The following is a 25,944-nucleotide window of genomic DNA, read 5'->3' on the forward strand; positions in this document are numbered from 1 at the left end:
GGAGTAACCGTGCAGGGCAGCAGGCCGCAGGAATGCAAATCATCCACACCGCTAGAAGTGAGGTTAGCAGGTGGCCTCCGCTATTCATGGGACGTCAACACTCTTTTTAGATCGGGACCACATAACCCTGACCGCTGCTTTGAATTAAGTCAAATACAGTCATTCAGTTTTCTGGCATTCAGCAAAAAATCTACTTCATAAAAAATCTTTGTGATCAGCATAGATTTGCATGCAAACATCTGTCTAAATTAATCCGCCACAGAATTAAAAAATACAAAAGGTAACTGCGACTTTTTATCTCACAATTTAAAAAAAAAAAAAAATCAGAATTGTAAGATAAAAAGTCAAAATTAACTGTTTATTTTTTTTACTCAGTGAGCCCAAAAGCAGTAATGGAGCAAATAATTAAAAGGTCAATAATTAAGTTTTTTGGCTAATTCATGTAAATCCTGCAACAAAAAAGACACAGAAAAATATATTTGAAAATAGATTTAATGACATACAAACATGATTCTAAAATAATAAATGCAATATTTTCCCAAAAATATATATATTACTCAGAGTACTAATACAAGTATATAAGGAAACCATGATTTTGCATATCCACACACTGATATCTAAAGCAAACTAATATAAATCAGCAGTTGTGGGCTGCAATACTTTGGGCTATTTGAGGAAATATGTGTAGACATACTCAGTGCTTTTACAACAACACTACACTCATTTTATTAACAAAGAATTATTGTTTATTTATTTATTTTTGCTAAATCCAATATGGCTGTTCACTTTTTCCCAAAAAAAAAAAAAAAAAGGAAATGGGTGATTAGGGTTTAAGGCCTTTACATGTCTTTTGTAAAATAGCAGCAGTTCTGTTTTTGGAGTGGTTGCTTATGAATTTATGACATGTGATCGAAAGAAAGGAAATTATATTTGATCCTCTAGTCTACGACTCTCTCTAACTGGTCTAACTCATTAACATCTCAGAGAAAGAGCAATCAGCGATGGATCTGTGGTAAGAGTGGTAACTTTTAACTACATCACACATTTAAAAAGTTATTACAAAACAAAGCCAAATAAATAAGAGGAATTGTGAGCTAATATATACATAATACTGTACATCAAATGTCAAAAACTATTTCTTTTGATATGTTATTTATTCCAGCAAAATGACACAGACGCTCCTCTGCCCTCAATGACAGCCACAGGACCTCACCACCATATTCCTGTACTTTTTCAGAATTACATTTGAGCTGTCATCAAAATACAGCACTGATATGGCATTCAGTTTGGTTGGTGCGCAGCAAGGCTTTGGCACATTATCAGGAAACATTAGATGGACCTGTGATGGGAAAAATGAAAGAAATCTATGATATGTTGGACGAAAACCAACGGGTGGTAAGCAAACAAAAATATCCTTCAAACTTGGCATTAAAACTGAAGCTAACAAAGATCAGTAAATACTGTAACAAATATATTGCTCATTGTAATTTAATGTTAGTGTAACGGTTACGTTCTTCATCTTTCCTTGTGTTTAGATTCTGTTCCCGTTGCTGGTTTCTATGGTTACTCATTGGTTAGTTGATTATGTTTACCTGAGTCTTGTTTGTTTAGTTCGTCATTTAGGCATGTATTTAAGCCCTCAGTTTGATTCTTCTCTTGGTCCTGTATTGTCTTTACATGTGTGAAGCTGTTACGCTGATTTTTGCCTTCTGGTGTGCCTTTGTTTGTGTAAATAATTAAAATTTGCTGCAATTTAGATCATCTGCTCCTCTTTCCTTGCCTACGACATGACAGTTAGTTCATGTATTAACCAACATTATTTAGTGGGACCTTATTGTAACCTTATTATTTGCATGTATTTGCACAAAACTGAGGCTCATTTTTTGAACCAGTACTACAAACAATTCTAGAAATATGAACTCCTTCCTCGCCATTGACGGAATTTTCCGGCTTTCAGTGTTTTCACTGTTATAACATATGTAAGCAGATGCATATGTAAAATAACGCGATCATCAACATTAAACAGTGTTTAAATCAAGGACGAGCTTTAGGACTGTGAAGCTTTGGGGTGTTAAAGGACCTGATCTACTTCATCTGTGTTTTGATCATCGTTCTGAATTCGATTCAGATGTAGTCTTTGACAAAAATGTGATTTTCTTAGCTTTTTGCTCAAAATTCCCCACATTCAAGTGTTGATAAAAAAGAATGAATGAAGCTAGGATAAAACTTCTTTTTATTTTTTAAAGCAGGGGGTCTGTTCTTTCTTTTGACATGTTGCACGTTCAGATATTCCAACCACAAAATATTCTGGGGGCCATGAAACTTTTGTGAAAATGTTTAAAAATGTTGGCGCTGGCTGAAAGACACTTACCAAGGTCTGCACAATCGCATGGTTTGTCGCGTTCATATGTGCGTTCAGTGGAAAAGAACATTCTCCATCACAATAAAAGGCTGCGTAGCCCTCAGGAGCAATAATCCAATCCTGAAACGAGACAGAGACAGTGATGTATGTTCTGGCTGAATGGAGTAATCAGTCCTGTAACTGATGTCTAGCGAGTCGCCACATGCGCTTACCTGCCATCCTAAGTCGCGGAAGCTCACGTAAAGTTCATGCTTCTTGCAGGCTTGCCTCTGTTCACTGGTGTTCTGATCTAGATAACAGCAACAAAACGGACGTTGAGCCTTCAAACACTGAAGTAGTCGTGTTGTTTAGTCTAGGAGTGTGTGTGGGCTCAATGTGCTCTATGTTTGCAGCTGGCAGGACGTCTTTGTATATAGACTCTAAATGCAGTAAATACTCAGTGATTTGATGGCATTAAAGAGCCCTGCATTCAGAAAACATCAGGTAAGCTCAACATGCATTCTTCAAGTGACTCATCTATGAAGGACAGAAATGTTGACAACTGCTACTTATTAAATGCAAATTAAAGATGCAGTAGGTGATTTTCTTTTTATAGAATAGTCTGCAGAAAATATCACTCAAAAATCACAGATATCACTGAACCCTAAGGCCTTAGCTTTGTAAATGGCAAACAAATTGTCAGTGGGTTGATATTGTAGAGCTTCTTCAAGATTGTGACGTGCAATGTAGAGCCACAAGCTTTGTCATTGAGTTTTCACCGATATCTGGAACACGCTACCAACTAACATTAGAAAGTGTCCCACTTTTGCACAATGTGTTGCATCTGAAAATATGGCTAAAGATGAGCCAAAACATGTAGTCATTTAATTGCATTCTAGTGACCTGTTGTATTGTTAAGCCCTTTTTAAAATTTCATCATAGTGCAACTTACTTGTAATTGCATTATTATTACTAGGATTGTATTTTTTTAAATTAGGTGTGATGTTTTAAATTGTATGTATGGTATTTATCGATGAATGTTTTAACTATGCCATATTTTCCCTCTTTTCCTTCCTGGGACAGCAGATGAAACTTAGCTCTGTACAGTAGCTGATTTTGGGTCAGTCATTGTCCATTTAAATGATACAAAATGTTAAGAGACGCTAACCAGCTGCATTTAGAAGACATTGAGGTGCACTCTCCCTGTCAGGCATTTTGAGCATTTTGGTTTGCTGACTTTTCCGCATTGCAGCTCATTCAGGCCAAGCACTGCCCACTTAGAAACAATAACCATACTTGTGACTGACACAAGTAATGTGTTTTACCATGTTGTATCTGAAACACGTGATAGCATTACATTCAACTGATGTGGAAAACTAACTGAAATAATGGTGCAAAATTCTCCACAAGTTATACAGAAAGCACCAAAAAAAAGTAGACCTAAACTTGCTTCTCATCCTTATCCTTATCCTTTAAAAATGTGGTTGACTGGAAGGTTGTTCCAGGATCAACAAAGATGTTGATCCAGGAACATGTTGTATTTGGTCAAATCACATTCACTAAAAAAACACTCCGCTCCTGGAGGGCAACTGTCCAGCACAGTGTACAGAAGCTCCAACCAGCTCCAAAACACCTGCACAGAAGTTTAATACTGAAGACATTGATTAGCTGGATCAGGTGTGTTGATCAGGGTTGAAGCTAAACTCTGCAGGACAGTGGCCCTTCAGTTTGACACCCCGGCCTGAAAGGGTATGTAGATGTTTTGATCAGAATATCTGTTCATCCAGAAATAACACTGATTATTTCACAGACAGCTCAAAAAAACAATGGTATTTCTAGTTGAATTGATGTTTGTTTAATTCCATGAATGCCACTATCCTGACAAATTTAGAAAATCCAGTGATCATTGCATTGCACTTTATTTTACAGTTGCACGACCCCAGATTTAGACGATATCGACTAATCACTAATGACGTTATTAATAAAAACATAAGAGATGGGAATGCTTTGCAACATGCCGCAATTTGCAACTAGATGCTAAAGTTTGTGAACAAACTTAATGTTGACTTGCGTAACCTGAACCTCGAGAACGTCGGAACGCTGCCCATGCGCTATTGCTCTTACATAACACCTTATTTTTCAGTTATGGGTCATTATATTTCTCACAGATTTCTGCTCATTCTAACTCAGATACAGATAAAGTAGCACAGTAAGATTTGAAGGCATTAGTGAGAGAGTGATTGTCTGTGTGAATGAATCCTAGCTGTCTGTACAGCGCCTCTAATGGTGAAGCTGTGGGTTTTAGTTTGAAATCAGAAAGCAATATATGCTGGAACGTTTCAGTTTCTAAGAATAAACTGTTTAAAAGATGCATTTACCAATATTAAGTATCCATTCGGTATAAATAAACATAACGAGTGGAGTATGCTTTTATTTGTCATTTTAACTGATGGAAACGGAGTGTTAGAGTGGACTTATCTGGCATTAGTATTACAGCCAGTGTAAATCAATGGGATTTGTGATCGTAATTCATACAAAAATCTAACTCCGATCAGTTAGAAAGATATAGCACACTAAGTCAGAACAGTCTGAAGGCCCTAGTCCTTACCTAAGAAAGCAATGGGTAATATAAAGTGACTACATATGCGTTTAGGGGTAGGTTCAGGGTTAGTACTTAATTATTACCCAGTTATTGTACTATAATAAATACATAAGTACAATAAGCACGTATATGTACATGCTGAACAGAACTGTGAAATAAAGTGTTATCGTATTAACCTTACTCGCTCTTGGGTAAAGCTAACAATCAGACAAGAGGTTGTGAGATTGAAAAACTGCTTTCCAGTTTTTTGTGTGCATGTATCAGACGCAAGTGAGTGAACTTTAGCTGGTTTGTTTGGTGGAAGTTAGAGAAATGGCTAACATTGCTTCAGCACCTTTAAGGGGCAGCTCTGAATGTTTGTAATTTTGGAAAACGGCACTGTACCTCCACTTTTGAGAGCTGGTGAAGATTTCGGTTGTGCTTTGCTTTTGTTTCTGTTGTGACTCTTCCTCTTGCCTCCTGCTGCTCTCACAGAACGAAGCAGAACCTCGCTGGCTTTGAAAAAAGCGACCAGGAACGGCTGTTTGGACTGAGGTCCGTTCCTTCCGATGATGCCAGCAGATTTCATGTTGATGCTTCTACCTGAAAAGCGAACAGATGCATGCATCCGATTACAGAGATCAATGTTAGACAAACAGCCATGATTAAGCCACGAAAACCTCGTCCTGGGTGGCTAAATCACCACAACTATGTATGACATTTTCTACGGTCCGCACAGATGCCGTAGTGATTGTCTGAATGTCAAACCGAGAGGGAGAGGACTGAAACTGATCCTAAAAAGCTGACAACTTCATGGCATCAGGTTCCCATTTAAGAAAGAGGAAAAACTGGGTGTAGTCGTGACTCAAAGATGATACTTCTGTGAAGACTCACACTGGTAAACCTGTCTGTTTTGAAGCTAATATAATGACTATGGGAATGAAAGTTAAACCAGCTGCATTTCATGGTCTTTATTTCCAGTAAAAAGGGAATGCAACAATAATTGAAAACAACAAAGTGCCGTTTGCAGGAAAGAACACTAAAATATGACAGCGCTATTAAAGTGACCAGTGATGGTTATTATTCAATAAATTCCCCAACAAATGAGCAGCACAGAGTAGCATTAACCTGGCAGACATCCATTGTAAAGTACCACTAAATGCAAAACACATCCCACATTCACAGTTTGCGTTTCTCGTACCCTGTAGTACAATTCATCGTTGGAGAAATCAACTGGCTAGTCTCGAAACCGTAGTAACTTTATTGCATATCCGTCATTCGAACCACACTGGATCAACAATATAGAACTGTCCTTAATGACTAATTACAACAGTTAAATAACCGTTTTGAGATTTAATTCATGTCAGATTATTGCTGTAAATAACGAACATGGCTTCATTACTTTTGATCTTCGTTGTTTTGCTTTATTTCCAGATGTTTGATTCAGTTTGAGGTTTAACTCTTCATAAAAGGCATTTTGATTCTCTTGACAACTAAAGGACGTAGAATGAAGTTTATATATGGACCTGCATGTTAGCTTGCTTATTATGGCCAAGATCATGATCCATTCAAGTCCACATGTCACAAACTATGTTTCTTGCCACAGGTCGAGAGCTTTATTTCCAGAGACACTTTATTTTAAGGTGATGTATTTACTCGTTTCTACATGTACTTACTATAATCATAATAGTAAATTATGCATAATTACCAGAAACTAACCCTAAACCAAACCCTAACTGTAAGTACAATGTAACTATGTCACCTTAAAATAAAGTGTAACCATAGTTTCAATGCTTTTGAATTCCCTCGCAAAATCTTTTGCATTCGCACTCAGAACATTTGCGAGAGAATCCAAAAGCGTTGACACATCATTTTTCATCCCATCTCATTTTTCCCCCATCACCATGTCCCTTCAGGTACTTCCTCACACAAAAACTTGAATTGAATTGAGCTAGATGATGACACTATTGTCTTCTATAGAGCTGCTTTATAAGCACATCAAATTTGTTTCATATTTGACGAATTTTTTAACATCAACACTGAATTATTAAACTGAATTGAATTGACTCGAGATGAATAATGACACTGTTGTCTTCTATAGAGCTGCTTTACAGCAGAAAAGTAAATATGGCTCATATTTGATGAAGCTTGCATCATTGATTTTGTTCTTTACCTGTCTGTTACTGTGAAGCTGCTTTGAAACAATCTGTATTGTATAAAGCACTATATAAAAAAAATGTACTGTATGACTAGTACACAAATTGGGATTATTGTAACTTTGTTTGCAACACTTTGACCATGTGACAATTTCATGAGCATTTCTATTCGTCTAAACAGAGTTTGTACAAGGTACTTAAAGAATTTGAATTGTTATGTCATTTTTATGAAGAGGTACTTGAAAAGTGCTTGAATTATTGAACGACAATATATGGGAAATTTATTTGTAATTTTATTGATAAAACAATCTTTTCACACATAAAGATGCAGTCCGTCTGATATAGATGTAAAGGCATTTTGTATGGCTATGAGCGTGATATTACTCTTATAAATATATATGACAACTATATGACACAGCTTTTATCCTTCAATTCGATCATATATTCATGAGAGAAAAAAATCAGTTTGAATAAGGAAAGCGATATCTTTGTCATAGTGTCCTTTCAACTTTATTTGTACCATTTTGTTTTATTAGATTATTTGTATTTATCTATTTGCCTTTTTTAGAATTGAAAGATACTAAAGAAAGATATTGTTCGATAAATGAGATCTCTGACTGTAGTCCTGAAAAAAAAAAAAAAAAAGTAGTGCTTGAAAGGTCCTTCAAAAGTCCTGGATTTTGACTCTCCAGCGTCTGTATGAACCGTGTGTGAAGCTCCGTCAGAGATTTCTCCAGTGTAATGTGTGGAGTGTCTCCACCCTCATGTAAACCGTGGGTCTGCTGTGAAGGTCTTACCGTCAGTGGTCTCCACGCAGAGCTGAAGGCCCATGTTCTGCTGAGGGTTCAGGAGCCAGTGGTTGCTGGTGGCCGTGATGTCAAACACCAGCCACCCCCCATCAGTGGCTCGAACCTTTTTCCAGTCCAAGAGAAATGTTTCAGAGTCCCTAATGACACAATAAGAATGCACTATGATTTACATTACATTTTCGAATATAATATTTCACTCTCCCACGCAAATAGATAAATGTTAAACAGTGATGACATGTTTAAAATCCGAGACGAATGAGTTGGATTTTGCTAATTGCAGTCATTCTGCATGTTAATTAGCAGTGTTGATTATACCATGCAAAAACAAATATTGAAATGTGTGCAACCTAGTTCTCTCTCAACTCCTCCTTTTCATCTCGACCACAGTTTTGTCAACAAGCCATTCCTGTTCATCTACTTAACTGATGTTCTGCTAAAACAGCACATGGGCCACACAGTGAGACAGCAGCCCTGATCTCACAGACAGAGACGTGATCAGAGACGGTGTCATGTCCCAGCATGCCTCAGTGAGGGCGAGCGCCACACCACAGTCTCCTGCGTCCCTGTGACATCTCAGTGTTCTCCTTCTCTTTTTAACCTCAGCATGAGCAATTCAATACAACTGACACAAAGCAGACTCTCTGTGTGTCTGCAGAGAAATGTAAAAACAGATTTTAACAGATGTTATCAAAACTTTCCAAAAAAGTACCATGGTATCCTTTGAAGTACCTTGGAGTACCATGGCTAATGGTAAATCATTCAGTTTCATCAAAGTGCCGTGATGCGACCATCTGATAGCATTTAGATTCCACTGATGATTCTTTTCATGCTTTAGTAAGAGCAACCCCAAGCCATATTCATTTGTCCTCAACCAAATATTCTCAAGTAGTCTGGGTTTTCCCAGGCTAATTCTCAACCAAAACAATGGTAGTTTTTTTCTGTATTTAATTTATTAAAGCACCATCTGTTATGTCAAAAACCTTGTTCCAAATGTCGTTTGTCAGCGACGTTGGTTCCGAAAGTATTTTCTTTCCACTCATTTCTCCTATAGGGATTTCAAAAAGGTCTTCGTTATAAGCCATGAACCGAGCCAATCAGCGATGAGGAGAATCATAACATTACAAACTTTGATTGGAAGCAAAACAGTTTTTGAAAATCAGACAAAAATACAAAGGTACAAGATTGTGAACTGACCGGCTTTAGTGAGGGGAAGAACTACAATCCCATGTGTGTATAATATATATATATATATATATATATATATATATATATATATATATATATATATATATATATATATATATATATTTTTTTTTTTTTTTTTTTTTTTTTTTTTTATGTACATAAGGCAGGGAACAACCAATAATATAAGACACTTCCATTGAGTTGAGACAAACTCACAGAGTTCGAATTTGAGAAGGAAAGGAAAGGAAAGGAAAGGAAAGGAAAGGAAAGGAAAGGAAAGGAAAGGAAAGGAAAGGAAAGGAAAGGAAAGGAAAGGAAAGGAAAGGAAAGGAAAGGAAAGGAAAGGAAAGGAAAGGAAAGGAAAGAACACACACAAAGAGCAAGGATGAAGACAAACATGTAGCCGATATAGACATCAAAGGAAAAATAAAAATAAAATAATAAATATTTTGACAAAGAGAAACATAAAGTTTCAGACTTTCTATTATGTTTTTTTTTTTTTGTTTTTTTTTAAGCATTTGAAGCTCTGAAACTTATTGAAAGCGAAAATATCATCGTTATAAAATAAAAACCTACTCAACTTTCTGAGACTGGTGTTCCAGTATTGCAGAGTAAACTTCAACTAAGTAGAAATTACTCAACAAAGTTGGCCAAAACTGGCCAAGTTAAAGTTACTTAATTTCTTTGATAATTTTATTTAACTTAAAGTAGATTTTACTTAATTACATATGTGAAATTTACTTTAACAATATGCATGCAAAATCTTTCAAAAGAAAAATTAAGTGAATTTTACTTTTTTTTATTCTTTTTTTTTTTCTCAGTGTATTTAAGTTTTTACCAAATATGCATATATTATCAAATATTTAAGTATTTTGAGAGAGTAGGGAGACTTGATTGTTGTACTTGGAGTGCTAACAAGCTATTTTGGCACGTTTTTCTTGTTTCGACTCTGGTTGGTTGAACTGTCTGTATAGCTTTATTGGAAATGTTTTGTTTTTTATACAAATTCTGCTGCTAAACAATATTTAAACATTATTTTAAAACTACGTTGAAATAATGTAGGCTGACGGCTTTAACTGCAGCAAATACTATCGATTAACAACCTCGTAGCTCATGATAAGGCTGTCTGTAAAGGTTTATACGTTAATAAAAAGTGAGTTTTTTCCTCCAGAACCCGACTGTTGCACTGATTTAATCCTTAAGAGCCTTCGGTTGAACATCACACATGACAAAAGTAATGAGTTGCGGTTCAGTGAAAAAGTCAGCGAGTGAGTCATTAGACTGATTCACGCGAGTTAAAATGTCATTCAGTCATGTGCATTGGATTACATCGAACTGCAAACAACCAGTGAGGACAATGGAAAAGAAACATGTGCATATCTATTCATTGCGTCAAATTCAGATTTTCCTTTCCGTTAAGCTTGTACAGTAGGTACAGTCGCATCACAGCACAAAACTGAACCAGATCTGAATCAGAATTGGTTCTCTATTCCCAATCCCATTACGGTAACACGGTTCCTCCACAGTATCGTTTTGTAAAGGTGTCGTTTACCACCGTGCCATTAACACTCGCAGTGGGCACGCTTGGGCAGGCTGTATGAAGTGGGTGCTAAACTGTGAAACACTAAATTCCATTAATCACAGGAAAATCCAGAAGGGAATGTGAGAAGTTGTCGGACGCGGATGCCTCATAAACGCAGTCATGGAGTCCAGTGCTTCTGATGGCAGGATCCATTTTAAACCCTCGTTTCATTGCCCCAGGAGAGCCGTATCTCCACTTTAATGTCTCAGCTGCATTCAGTCATGCTCCCGTCTATGAGGTGCCCGTGTATGACTCAAGATAAGTCACGGGTCTCCATCTAGATTAGAGGACCATTAGAGCCGTGAAGAGGCAGGTGGGCACAGACTCACTTTTAGGAAGCGCTGGAAGTCTATTAAGGCCAGATGGCCCTGTCTGGGGTGCAAGCGCTCTGACAAGCTGTCGAGATATGCAAGGAGTGATAACTGATGGACTTTCAAGACTTGCATAAGTGCTGGAACTTGCAAATGAGCTGTTAATGGAAAGCTTTATCCATGGCCATTACCAGCGAGTCTATCTGGTGAGACTGAGGAAGAACAGGTTTGCTTTGGTTCGGGTGGGCGAACATTTTGAGGTGGTCTAAACGTCACGGAACAAAGCTGACCTGATGTCATGGACTTTCAGTTGAGCCCAGCTGGCTATGTCCTGGAAAATCAGCGAAGCTGGGGTAGTTTTCTTAGGAAAACTGTTCCCATACATCATTTCACAATGGCTGTGCAATCTTCATCGTCTGCATTAACTGCTCAGGTTTGATCTCCCATGCTTTAGATGTCGAGAAGGACTCGAGTTACTATTCTAACTCAAACCTTATTGAGCCACAGTGACACTGGAAAAGAGTGGTGACCTAAAAAAAATCTAAATTAACTGGTTTTATTCAAGTCAGAAATCACATCACTGAACCAAACTATATGTATATACATTAACTCTTTCCCTGTCAGCGCCAATTTTTTTAATCATTTTCACAAACCTTTCATGGCCCCCAGAATATTTTATTGTATGATTAACTGAACATACAATTTATCAAGAGAAAGAACAGAGTTTCTGCTTTTAAACAAGCAAACACACAAAAAAACTATTTATTGTAGCTTAATGCTTTCTTTTTTTTATCAAGACTTGAATGTGGGGAAGTTTCATTAAAAAAAGCAATATTTTGAACGTTTGAATTTGTTGTCAAAGACTTCGTATGGATGGGATTCAGAAGTATGATCAAACACAGATGGAGTAGATCCAGTCCATCAACACCCCCAACACTTCACAGTCGTTTCCTCTTCATGGGTTCAACATTTCATTCAGTAACGGTAGTCAGATTTGATTTATATGCTGTTGAACGTTTGATGATGGCGTTATTTTACTTGGGCGTCAGCAATGCTTCCATCGCTTGTTTCTGCTGCTTCTTTACTTGTTTTCTTGATTCTCTACTCTTTCAGAAGATGTGTAATAGCGCCCCCTACCGTATAACAGTGAAAACATGGAAAGCCTGAGTTCTTAGCAACAAAACTAATTTTAATGGGTTAAATCAGGTAGAAATCGCACTATTGCAGGTTACCACATTTTACAGTGCATTTTAAATGTCCATAGTATAATTGGTAAAACTTTGCCATAAGGTTCCATTCATTAACATTATTTAATGCACTAACATTAACTAGCAATGAGCAATACATTTGTTGCAGTTTTTATTAATCTTTGTTAATGTTAGTTAATAAAAATACAACTGTTCATTTTTAGTTTACATTCGCTCCATTAAATAATATTAGCAAATAAAACTGTTGATTTTAATAATGTATTAGTAAATTTTGCAATCAACATTAACAAAGATTAATAAATGCTTTAGAAGTATTTTTCATTGTTAGTATATTTAAAATAATGTTAACAAATAGAATCTTATTGGTAAAGTGTTTTTGAACAATGAATTTCCATGACAAATGTTCATGATTAATGGATAGCCTAATTATTAAATTATTATAAAACATAATATTTTAGAGCTATGATCTGAAAAAAAAATCATGCAAAACTTTTCTTCATGTTATTTCAAAAGTTCATAATACTCGAGTATGATAAAGTTGTCCAAACTAGAGCGCTCAAGTTGGAGACTCGACCGGACTATATCAAAGCTATAATAAAACAAGCAAATAAAACTTTTGATTTTAATAACGTATTAAATATAAATGTTGCAATTAACATTAAGATTGATAAATGCTTTAAAAGTGTTTTTCATAATTAGTATACTTTAACTGTTAACAAATGGAATCTTATGGTAAAGTGTTACACACCTTTTACAATTCACAATACATTTCCATGACACTTGTTTATAATTAATGGATATTTTGTAGAGGTTGAGTCAATATACTCATATTTTAGAGCTGAACACTGAACACTCGAGTATGATAAAGATGGAGTTGCTGGAGTTGCAGGGTTTAAGGCAGGAGACGGGGCGATGGAGGGAAGATGTGGAAGAATCATCATGGATGAGCAGCGCGCAGCTGTTTATATACTCTTCTGTAATGATTGACAGGATCAGATGAACGAGATCCTCCCCAATCCTTGGTTTTAAAACTCCATAAAGTAAATCTTCTTTGAGGAATACTCAGAATGATAAAGATACTAGTCTGGCATCTGGATGTTTTCCATTCAGCTGCATAGTTACATATTAATAGATCCTGTAGTTAAATATGATAGCCAACAGTAGTTGTAAAAGCATTGTGTTCCTGAATAATGTTACACGTTCCAAAATAGGCCATATTAATATCTGCCAAATGTATTTAACTTCCTCCACATATGTTCTGAAAGTGCATGATGGATAATCCAAGGCAGTGCGTATATTGTCAGCTTTTCAATGGTGACAGATGACAGTCTTGACGCATGCGGTTTAAACCTCCAGACAGACTCCAGACTCACTCGTGTAAACAGGATGTGCTTTTATTTTCCGCTTGATTTCCTGCCTAAAGTGTTTCCCAGACCAGCTTTAAGAGACTTTCCTACAGGTTTAATTGGAAGTCAAGTTTCATTTAAACTCAGCGTGCCGCTCTATGGTAAAAACAGCCGCTGATGCTTTGTTCAGCTTTAAACGTGTTTTATCATCTCATCTCATCTCATCTCTCATCATCTCATCTCATTAGTATGCATTAAGCATGATTCATTTTATATGCATGCATTGACAGTATTTCCTTTTATGACATTTAAAGACAATGTTCACAAATCCTCTGAGACCTGAGGCCTGTTGCACGAAGCTAGTTGAACAAACTCTGAGTTTCAGAGCGGGTTTAGAGTTGACAAATCCATATAAATCCAGCCTGGTTTAGATCAGGTTCAACGGGCTCACAACGCTCGGTATAAACGTTCTCTGTCAACTCAAGTTTAATCCAGAGTTTGAAGTGTGTGCGGCTGAAAGTGTGACGCGTGCGACAAACAGCCAATCACACGCGTCAGTTTGTGTCACTTCTCACGAGAGAGACGCGCAATTCACTTCTCTGCTGAAGATTAAGAGATCATTATGAAAAAATATCATGAAATCAAATGCATTTACAAAGCAGGAATAAACACTGCTGTTGCAGTGAAAGTTTGAGACGGCAGCAGAAAGAGCAAATCTGACTATAACAATGCAAGTGAATCAAACAAATAGGCCTTATAATGTATATCACAAAGAGCTCAAAAGAATATACATGGGCTTATTATATAATATAATATAATAAAGTTTAATGTTAATTGTAAATTAATATAATAATTATAAAAACAGAGTTTGCTCAAACACCTGGGTAGCTTTTCCAGTTTTGGTACACTACAGTTTTACATGAAATGTACCCTTTTTTCCAGCAAGGACATGTTATATTGATCTAGAGTGACAGTAAAAACATTTATGATTTATGACATTTCTGGTTCAATTTAATGCTGTTCTTTTGAACTTTCGGTATCCACAAAACTATTAAGCGGCACAACTGTTAATGGCTGCTAAACAGAAATAAATTGTATTTATTTATTTCTAATAGAAAACAGTTCAAATTCAATAATATTTCACAACACTAATGTTTTTATGGTATGCAGCCTTGGTGAGCACAAGACACTTTTTTCAAAAACAAAAATCTTACCAGCACCAAACTTTCGAACATTATAATCTATTTCATAGTTGGAGTGTGAAAATATAGGCGGATTCTTTTTACATAGCAAGCGCTTGCAACATGATCATTCTTTGACCATTCCACACCACCTGTCAAAATACACGTCTAATTCTTTATTTTGACTATTTTCTGCATTTTAGAATAACAATAAAGCAATCAAAACAATGAAGCTGACACAGGTTGGTTGCTGAGATGAGAGTAGTTGCAGGATCTATTTGCAGCAGTAACTTTATCTCACAACTTTAGTCAAAATAACAAGCACATGAAGGAGAAAAAAGAGAGAAAAAGAGAAACCAACCAAAGAACCAACTCAAGAGAAAAGCAAAGCAACTAAACAGCTACATGAACGGACAAAGAACAACTCAAACAGAGGGCTATACACAAGTTAACCGAGGGAGAAAACAAGAGACAGGTGGGGCTAATCAATCAAACAATGTTACTATGACAAGAAGCGGGAACATAGGAAACAAAGACAATACAAACATAGATCTGACAGAAACAAACTGTTTGAGCTGCTTCATAGCCACTCTTTGCCTATTTCTATCTCTGCAAACTGTTCCTTCTCACGAGGTTCACTCTGGGATGCTTTTTAAACAGATCTGAAGAATGCACTAATTTGCAGCTTTTCTTCACTACTCATCCAGACAGTTTGAATAAATGTTGTGGGAAATTCCCTGAGAATGAATTATTTATAGCTAAAAGAAGGGCAAAATCTGTGCCGAATGCTATCTCATTTGCAATTGTTCTGAATCGGCTCCCTAAAAAGCCAAAAGTGCACGACTGTAGGTGTAAATGCACACAATTATCTATTTTAATCTAGTTCTGTAAAGAAATCCAGGCATTCTACAAAACTCATTTTAGGAACAGGATCGTGCGAAACCTTTGAATGCTCTGACTTTTGAATAGTACGTGGAAAGGTCTCACCTGTTTGGATATTCTTTGATGACTTGGTATATGGTGACCTTGAGTGTGATGTTCTCATATCTGACGGGACTTTGATCCTTATAAATCCTGAACTCGGCCGCGGTCACCGCCTCACCTTCGGGAATCTGAGTCAGGTCGAAGCGAAACTCCCTGTAGTGTCGTCTGTGATGGGAGAAGTCCTTATCCCTCTCCACTGCACGGAAACACAAAGCGCACAATGAGAAGCTGCACATTGGTTTCGCACTGTATAGGACTATCACACACGTTAAGCGTCGAGAGCTGCTTTCTTTAAAAAGTCATTCATCAAAACGGTCAACATTCCACACCTAGTCCAAACATTTGGACGACCAACAAAAGCAACATCCAGTCCATTAAAGCAGGCATCTGAGCACAGGTAGCAGCAGTACAGGCCTTTCCCTGTGTTCGTGATGAATGAGCTGTCAGGGAAGAAAAACAGGCCGTCGCTAATAACACACTGCCGGAGCGGAGGGAAGCTGACAAGACACAAATTCCATGTTTCTGTGAACAATGTATCACAAGTTTTCTGACCTCCCAAGATTCTCATTTCTAATCTGCAGAAAATCCCACGTGGGTGAGAGGTTATCACTGTCAGAAATGTAGTGCTACCTCTTAAACATGTCCTAAATGGTAGAAACCTTAACGAGAAAATATTTTTGATATATAGGAAGTGCCTGGTAGATAAGGCCTTCTCCATATATCTGGAAACTGCTCTGCCAGATGGCTATCAGACCCTGCATTCCCTCGAACAGGCCTGTGAACGTTCAGTAAAGCTCCACTCATACAGTATTCGGTCTCACTGTGGCATCTCTGCCATTCTGAATCACAAATTAGTTACTAATTATCAGTGCAGTTTTCAAGATTACGTCATTTTCCTTCCAGGTTGTCATCAGCAGTGAAATAAGTCTTTTTTTTTTTTCTTCTTTTTTTTTGAAGGCAAGCACATGTTTTCTGAGCTGATACCAAAAATAAAAAAAATTAATTAAAATAATAATAATAATAATTCCAATTATTATATCGTAATTATATTATTATATAATAAGCATTCCATTTTAAAACAGCTGTTTTCTATGTGAATACTGTATACAGTAAAGTGTAATTTATTCCTGTGATCAAAGCTGAATGCTTCATTACTCCAGTCTTCAGTGTCACATGATCCTTCAGAAATCATTCTAATATGATGATTTGATGCTCAAGAAACATTTATGATTATTATCAGTGTTGAAAACAGTTTTTTACATTTTTATTTCATGATGCTATGATGAATAGAAAGTTGAAAAGAACAGCATTTATCTGAAATCTAAAGATTTTGTAACATTAAACACTACCGTTCAAAAGTTTGGAGTCAGTAAGAATTTTAATTTTATTTTTGGGGGAAATAAATTAAATAAATCAATACTTTTATTCATCAAGGATGAGTTAAACTGATCAAAAGTTACAGTAAAGACATTTATAATGAAAATATTCTATTTTAAATAAATGCTGTTCTTTTGAACTTTCTATTCAAAAGTTCAAAGAATTTTGTTTTCAACATTGAAAATAATAATGAATGTTTTTTGATCATCAAATCATCATATTAGAGTGATTTCTGAAGGATCATGTGACACTGAAGACTGGAGTAATGATGCTGAAAATTCAGCTTTCATCTGAGGAATAAATTGCATTTTTAAATATATTAAAATAGAAAATTTTAATTTGGCATAATATTTCACAATATTACTGTTTTTTTATTATTGTTTATCAAATAAATGCAGCCTTGGTGAGCAGAAGAGACTTCTTTTAAAAACATAAAAAATCTTACCGATCTAAAACTTTTGACCAGTAGTTTATATATATATATATTACAGTACAGAAAGGCATTTTATTTAAATGACTGAACTGACTGATTGAAAAATGTACTTGTAAAATGAATGGACATCTTAGTTTGGTAGAGATGAAACTGAACACTGATTGTTGTTGTTCCTGAACTTCAACACAGAGGAACTGACTCCATGTATCCGTAGCCTGAAGCCTTGCACTGATGCGATGTACAGCACTGCTGATGGAGCGCAGTGTGAAGTGTGTTTGCGCTGCGGTGCCGGTGAAACAGCGCAGCTCGGCCTCTCTGATAGTTTATCTACAGTGAAAGTCTGCAGTTACTTAACACGCAGAGGTCAGAGGTCAGGCCACAGTTACAGCAGCTGGCCAGACTCAACTCCAGCATCCTGAATGCTAATGAACAACAGAGGACGATGGGGATATCGTGCTTTCCGGCCAATAGACAGATATTCTTTCATTAATCCAGTGCATTTATTTCAAGAGATCAAGTAAAAGTATATTTTGAGTGCATGGCAATGATCCAGCTTGTATCTTTGAACAGAGGCTTAAGCTCTACTCATAGTTGGGTTTTTTCTTTTTTCTTTCCTAAAGCTGTACTGTCTGATCATTCTATTGTAGACGAGCTGTTTTTATAAACCCATGAACTACAACATCAACTAATGTCCTGAAATGCAAGGCTGCAGTCGTTTCAGCAGTGGTGCGTAACGCAGTCACGACTTCTAGACACATTGGCAGGTTGAATTTTATATACACTGTAAAAAGTGAATAGTTGGATCAACTTAAAAAAATTACTTCAATTGGTAACACCTAAAGAAATGAAGTTTTCTCAACTTAAATTATCACGTTTTATTGTGAAAAATTCAAAAAAAAATTTTTAAGTTGATCCAACTATTCACTTTTTACAGTGTATAATGTATACAATTTTCAATTGTAGTATTTTAAAAATGCATCTGAAATAATAACCTAAGTGCAATGCAGTGTTGACAAAAATATAAACATTTTCTGATGCACGTCGAAACTGAAAGATCTGAAACACTTCCAATACTCATTTTCCTCAGAACAGACACAGGAGACCAGCTGCTCTTTCTCTCTCTCTCATCTCTCCGGCAGCGAGTTACACACATACCCGCCTCCACTCACTCGTTTCACTCGCTCTGGATTAATATTGTTGCTGTTACAGGGTTTGAATTTCGGCGTGGGATTGCGAGTATTGCGCTTAATTTTACTCATTCACAGTGCGCACACATACTGCACCTCTCAGTGCTAAATTTAGTTCTTTTTCGCTGCTTATTGTACTTAAACATTCAAATACACACAAAATAATGGCAAAATGCCGTATTCACGTAAACACAGTCAGTTATGTTTTAACGTAACCAGTTGAGAAAGGAAACGCATGTGTAACAGTATAATGGATCTGTGCATCAGGTCTTAAAGTGACAGCAGGCTAATATACCCGGCTGCAAAATGATGAGATAATATTAAAAATATCTATATGGAAGTTTTCCCCCATGGTATCGATGTCAGAATCGTGGCCAGTGAAAATGCTGAGTGGCTGGTTACTCTTAGCCACAGTGGCAAAAAAGTCAATGTCAAGCCCTGGCTGTAATTCATCCAGAATCGTTTTAGCGCTCGAGTCTGATTGTAGATGGAAAGAGCTCCAGCGCTTTAAAAGCAGACCCTGATGACTGGAAACACGCGGAGCGCAGTTCAGGTGATGACGGGGACTCTAAAAACTTTGTTTATACTGAACTCCCTTTTGTATTTGTCTGACATATCCATAAAAACAGCTAATTCATTCACGTTTTTTGTGATCCATCCGGGATTAAATTTCTATGCTGTGGATAAAGACCTTCAATGGAAGAACCAACAAAAACATGGCAAAACCAGCTTCTAAGGCGTAAATTAGATCTGCAAAGCAAGAGAGAGAGAGAGAGAGAAAAAAAAAAGCCAGTCGCTACTGGCACCAGATTAGCAGATTTAGAGGAAAAGCGGCCTTTCTTCAAGCTCTTTCCTCTGCTTAACAACAGGAAGTAATTAAGGCAAATTATCCTCAGGTCAGACAGTCACTCGATAAGTTTGCATGGACTGTGAGGTGAGAGGTCACAGCCACTGAAGTTGTATACAGTTCAATCTTATCACAGCATTCTTCAAATAACAGCAAAGAGCAGTTATTACTAACGACGGGATATTAACAAACCCCGCATGTAAAACGTCGTGCGTAATTTGCTTCATACTCGTTTCACTACGGTACCGTGCATGCAAGTGTATTCAGATATAATAACACTCTTTATAGCCACATTTTTATTTTCTCTCTAGAACCTGCAATTGCCTCAGAGTTTCCAGTAACCATACAGTCCTATATATATACCGTTTATAGGGATTTCAAGGACAGGGTAAATGTGGAGGACTATATTCCAGTAATATGCACCTGCTATTTTAACATTCATAGAAATTCATTCAATAACATCCTTTGGAATCACAAGAAGGCACTATATTTGAGATCAAACAAGATATGAATAGCTTTGAAAGAGTGTTTAATAACATAAGACAAACTTGCTATAATATTCTAATGTAAATTTACAATCACTTCAGTGCACAATATAATCAAATGAAGTCAAAGTGCAATATATTATTATTTTTTAACTCTGCACTCAGATAATGCATTAATTCCCGTACAATCTAGCATTTTTTTTTTTTCAATAAGCTGTTTTCACTTCAATATCCAGCAAATGGGCATCATCTGAAGGTTTGTTTCTTTGTTTGTTTAGCAAAACTTGAGAAGTTTGTTTACTCCTAGACTCCAGTGTGTCTGCTGCATCCAACAGGTTATAATTTTACATTTTATAAACTCTGTGAAGCACTAAATCTGTAATACTGCGACAAACCAAACGGTAGCTGGCAATTATCAATAATGAGCATTTTAAATCAGGAGCTGGGCTGTAATTGCATTCCTTCTGTAAACGAGCACATATTTTCAGTTTAACCTCCGTGTTCTGGGCTCTGGGAGACCGTGAGGCCCTTTCTGTCGAAAACATATGCATCAGATTGCTATTTCCTAATTTCCTTACCTTTATAAAAAAGTTTATAAATAAAACTGCACATGAGACCCCAGATATAAACCAAATGAATGCAATGAATCTGATCATTCTCTGACTGGCATTCACGCTGTAGAAATGTACTCCTGCTAAATGTTTATTTGAATTTGTTCCTATAATGTGACACAATATGTAAGCAGTGTCACTGTACAACATTCACAATTCTGATAAATGCACAAACGTTTAGAAATTAGGGTTACACTTTATTTGAATGTGTCTGTTGCAGTTATGAGTAATATTAAGTAACTGTACGGTTAGGATTAGGGTTTGGTTTAGGGTTACTTGCATGTAATTATGCATAATTTATATGTTATATAAATGTATAACAGTGTAACAACGACATAGAAAAATAAAGTGTTACCGAAATAAGTAAAACTATGGGGATATTTTTATTTTCCCTGCGGTTTTGATTAGATCAGAGGAACAAATGTATTTTGATGGTCCCTTTTGAACATTTCGTCAACTAACTCTCATTAGAGTATTAGTAGACGGTCTGCTTAATATCTGCGAACTCTTTATTGCGTTGCTCCTCCAACAGACTTTCTACTGACTATAAGTAACTTTTCAAGTGCATGTCAACTTATTCTACTAACCCTACTAATGCTCTAATGGGAGCTAGTAGGCATGTAGGTCAACAGAATGTGTTAAAGGGACCATCAAAATAAAGTGAAACCCAAATTCCAAGTAGCCTATTTGAACTGATAGTGAGTAAAAACAAATACTATGATTATCGAACATAAAGCATTATGGAACACTCAATTCTATAGCATATACCTACCTAGATTGACAAAACTCATCACCATGTCCGCGTCATTCAGAAAGTTGTTGTCGTGCGCGCTGGCCAGCGGCGGGCTCTGACTGGTCAGTGGCGTCGCGCGGTACGGCTGATGCGCGGCGCGCGAGTATCCAAGTGGAACTCCAGACGCGCTTTTACGCGGTTTCCCCGCGAGCGCCTTCCCGAGTATCGCGTCCTCCTCGTCGGTCGTCATTGCGTTGTACAGGTCCAGCATGAAGAGCGGTGCCGACGACGCTTGTTTCCCCGGGGAGAAGGGCCGGGGACGGTGCGGCAAGCCCAGGATGGAGAGGATTTCTCTCTGGATCTCGCGCCGCTCGTGGTTGCGCAACCGCCTGTAAATAAAGCTCGAATGCACATGGTTGTCTCCTAAACCGCACTGAACCCCGTGAAGAAAACCGAGACAGCTCCACAGAAGTCCAAATGTTGGCGCTCTCATCTTTCTCTTTCTCAGGATGATGCGTTCACCAAGCGAGTGCTGGGTTGATGATGGCGCTCTCCATGGTGCACCATTAATGACTTTGTTTCAGTGTCTTTACTAGCCTAATCGAGTCTTTTACTCCGTATATTTTAGGAGAACTGCTTCTTAGATTTCAAAGTGATGCCTCGGGTCATGCCTATTGCCACTGTTAGGCAACATCTTCACTAATGCCATTCAGTTGCATTCTCAATTGAATTATTTAACATCAAACAAATAGAAGGAAAAACTTACAAGGACTCTTTTCCCCTGTGCATTTACTGAGAACAGCCAGTGAACAGAAGCGCGCACTCGCGGGAGTCAGTGCATGAACTGGTGAAGTTGAGCGCGCATCAACACAAGACTACATCCCTGAAGAAGTGCTGAAAGCAGTAGTCCGTCCCACACTCTGGAGGCTTAGCATCAACCTCTAGCGGTCGTATATAAAACATCGTTGACCCGGGGCATGAATGCAAGCTCACCGTGAAATGAGAGACACTTGATATATGAGACCTTTCGTGATTAGTCAAAGGAGAAGTCCAGGCGGGCAAACACCTGTCAGCTTTATTTCAGCGTTGCTCGGTCTTATGGCTTATATTCCAGCTCACAGCTATCGAGTGCGCTTAGTTCGCTATGGCAGTGCCATTCTCTGTACAGGGGCTATTGTGTGAGACTTCTGCGAGTTTGCAAACTCGCATCTTGTAAACGCTGGCTTTAATAGCTAATACTGAAGGATTATGATATGATTATAACATTGTACCCACGTATTCATTTCTTTACAAAACTTTACAAATTGTATTTTTACTTTGATTATTTATGTGAAGGACAATAATAGTGAAGAAAAAAATGGGGAGTTATTTTGTTGTTGTTGTTGTTAAGCATAGCTGGTTATGTAATGTCCACTGTATAGTGAAAACTAGGACATGAATTGACACGTATAGGCAAAAACAATGGGATTTTTTTTTTTTTTTTTTAGGTTTCAGGATTTTTTTTATAAAAAACAAACTTTGTATAAAGATGATCCTCAACCATGTTATATAAGATATAACGGAATTAATTGATAAACCATTTTACTTTATCCAATAAAATGCCCATAAATTAGTTATCCCATGTATAGCAATACATTGTATCTAATTTGCATATGAATGTGTTCTTGGGGCAACACGTAATGATAAAAGAAGTAATAGAAGTAAGAGTTGGCAACATTTCTCATAATAATATCTAATATCTCATAGGAATATTGATATATCATTTATTTCCGTGTCTCTAAAAGTCCTGATTAAACATGCTGTAAGTCCTGCTGCCTGTATGAAATCAATGCCCTGTTCTGCTACAAAAAGTCATATTTTGATTAGAAACCCCAGAACATTTTCCCGAGATGTTGATTTATGGCAAGCAATTTGAAAAATTGTCAGATTTACATTGGCATTATAATTATAAAAGATTATCATATTTCCATAAGAGTGCTAAATTTGATCACTAAATTAATGTCAGTCACTTTTAAAGACCAAAGAGAAGTTGTTGTCATGGTGAAACCTACAAACATCTCTGAAAAGTCCTGTGACTCACTAAATATATACAGTATAATCGTGTATTCCTGAGTCAATACTGTGTAAAGCGAGCCAGGATGCTCCTGATGAAAGCCCCAGGATCCGGATGGAGTTGATCCTGAGATGACGTAGCCTGCTGTGCTTAAATAAGAGTGAGTGAGCCCAAACTTCTGACTGCTGTAGCCTACTGTAAAAATCCACTGAATATCAGCTCCCTCCCCGTGAGGACACTTACATATCAGGTTCGGGTGAAGACCTAGCAGGAAAGTCTTGACAGGAAACATCCTAAATGTTAGAAAGAGCAACAGCGCCACCTGGGACTGGATCTGGGGCTAAAACAAGTTTTAGCTTTAATGCTGAATGTCACGTATTGTATTACAATGTCATGTAATCGTTTGACAGTAATACTCCATAATATCAGAATGATTTGATTAGATTGCCTGTTAATACAATGTATTCACCATGAACACATTTAATGCTGTTATATATTAGAATAGAACATTGCAGGGCATAGATGGGAGTCCAACAGAATATTTTTGTTCCTCACTTTTTAGATTTTTACGACCCTGTTATGTGACACTATAAGAAATAGGGATAATCACCTGCTGGAAATTATAGTACACATTCACAACATCATGAATAATATTGCTTTTGTAACAGAACATGAAGCAACAACAGCAACAAAAAATAATAAAAAAAGGTTTTAATTAATATCATTAAAAGTCATTCAAACACATGAATGTTATAAAAAAATAATCACTGCAAAAATAAGAAAGCGCTCTCACAGGAGAAGCTGTAACTGATATCAGTTCTTATAAATAACAAAAAAAATTATACATTTATTGGAAGGTGTGCTTTATTACACTCTTCTACACACCCTTTATCAACCAAGGGTAAAAGAAAGAAAAACATCAGAATTGTGTCTCATTTGCTGTAGAGAAAGGCGGATTAAAATGTATACGATAAATCTGTTCAATTTACCATTTCAACATTTAATATAGATATCGAAGCACACTCACATGTGTAATCTGAAGACTATGGACAGCCTGGAAATATCAGAGGCCTGGAAAAGGTGTGGAAATGCATAAAATCTTAAACATTCATGGAAAACTCATGGACATTTCTATAGTGAATATATACTGTTTCTGCTCTAAAATATTACAGGCTAGAAATTACAATTTGTTTTAAATAGATTTTTTAAATGTTTCCTGTAGATCACAAATACCAGGAAAAGTCATTGGTCACAAAGATGTGGGAACCCTAGCAATATGTAAGGGGATGAGGACTAGAGAGACAGAAGGCATGAAGCGTTGCAGAAGAACTCCCACGACAAAAGCTGAGGGGCAGTAAATCTGGCATCATAAATACGACGAGACGCTGGGCTGGTGATGGTTGAACGCCACTCGAGGGAGCAAGAGAGCCGACGAAAGGAAGAATTTCTCCTCACACTGGATGCTTTTCATTCCTCGTGACAAACAGCGTGAATAAATCATGGCACATCTCAGCTTGTGACAGTACGTGTTGAATCGAGTTGTGGACAATCGCTGGTGTTAATGTATTATTTACACTTTAAGAGGTACTTCATGTGTCCGTGAGTGTGAGACACTCTTGATCGTCCTGAGATTGGAAAGATTCGCTGTTTTCTCTCGTTCACTGACTGTCTGCCTCTTTCAATAGTTTGGCCCTTTACTGTAAGGGTCTCTTCTCATCATTGCAGCGTAGCACATGTGAGGATGGCACACTCCTGGCTGGCCGGGCTCCCCGGGGTGTCCTCTCTTCCCCTCCTCTCCGCTGTGACCCGGTGACCCCGGTTTACCGGCCGGTCCTGGTTTTCCCACTCCCGACGGACCCATCGGACCTGGAGTCAAAGAGTTATTCTGTGTCAAAGTGACATTCTGACAGTTTCTATCATAAATACAAGCATGCCTGCTTATAATGTCCGCCCTGATTATTTAACTCTTTCCCTACCAGTGTTTTTGAAAATGCGTTGCCATTGAGGGCCAGCATTTTTGATCATTTTCACAAAAGTTTCATGGCCCCCAGAATATTTTGTTGTATGAATATCTGAACATGCAATATTTCAACAGAAAGAACAAAGCCTCTGGCTTTAAAAAAAGAAAGAAACCCGTTTTATTCTAGCTTAATGCATTCTTTTTTATCAACAATTGAATTTCATAAAAAAAAAAGATACAAATTGAGCAAAAATCTGAGAAAGTCGTGTTTTTGTCAAAGACTACATTTCCGCCACAGAATAAAAAATAAAAAAGGTAATTGCGACTTTTTATCTCACAATTCTGACTTTATAACATTCACGCAATTGTGAGATAAAAAGTCAGTATTTTTTCCTTAGAATTGGACTTTATAACTCGCAATTGCGAGTTTATATCTCACAATTCTGAGAAAAGATTTTGCAAAAGAATTGCAAGTAATTGCTGGCAAATAACGGTAAAAACACAGGGAAAATTCCATCAATGGCGAGGAAGGAGTTAATAACAGGATGTCATATCATTAATAAAAATGTAGTTT

At 37.0% G+C, this 25,944-nt stretch overlaps 2 protein-coding genes across 3 annotated transcripts in view; both read right to left on the reverse strand.

The window, feature by feature from the left end:
- Nucleotides 1–481: 481 nt before the first annotated feature.
- On the reverse strand, nucleotides 482–22,234 carry bmp5 (bone morphogenetic protein 5). Its single transcript, XM_081350671.1, has 7 exons — nucleotides 21,397–22,234; nucleotides 15,688–15,880; nucleotides 7,876–8,024; nucleotides 5,328–5,525; nucleotides 2,575–2,651; nucleotides 2,372–2,482; nucleotides 482–1,339 (listed from the first exon to the last, which is right to left on the reverse strand). Exons 1-7 carry the CDS (start codon nucleotides 21,848–21,850, stop codon nucleotides 1,190–1,192), a joined length of 1,332 nt encoding a protein of 443 aa, XP_081206797.1. The 5' UTR covers nucleotides 21,851–22,234; the 3' UTR covers nucleotides 482–1,189.
- Nucleotides 22,235–24,106: 1,872 nt separating this feature from the next.
- col21a1 (collagen, type XXI, alpha 1) overlaps nucleotides 24,107–25,944 on the reverse strand; it is a 75,410-nt gene continuing 73,572 nt past the window's right edge. For both annotated transcript variants that reach the window (XM_081350650.1, XM_081350649.1), the window contains exon 29: nucleotides 24,107–25,276. In XM_081350650.1, coding sequence (XP_081206776.1) covers nucleotides 25,089–25,276 — 188 coding nt within the window. In that variant the 3' untranslated portion in view covers nucleotides 24,107–25,088. The remainder of the gene's footprint in view (nucleotides 25,277–25,944) is intronic.

This window comes from Scardinius erythrophthalmus (genome assembly GCF_964197995.2).
Source record: "Scardinius erythrophthalmus genome assembly, chromosome: 21".
Lineage (NCBI taxonomy): Eukaryota > Metazoa > Chordata > Actinopteri > Cypriniformes > Leuciscidae > Scardinius > Scardinius erythrophthalmus.

Bases quoted from the DNA above. Each gene is read 5' to 3' on its own strand.
- bmp5 (XM_081350671.1), bottom strand. From the start codon at position 21,850: ATGAGAGCGCCAACATTTGGACTTCTGTGGAGCTGTCTCGGTTTTCTT. The intron at 15,881-21,396 runs GTAGGTATATGC...GTTTCCGTGCAG, and splicing joins GATGAGTTTTGTCAATCTAG to TGGAGAGGGATAAGGACTTC. The intron at 5,526-7,875 runs GTAAGACCTTCA...TTCGCTTTTCAG, and splicing joins CTGCGTGGAGACCACTGACG to GTAGAAGCATCAACATGAAA.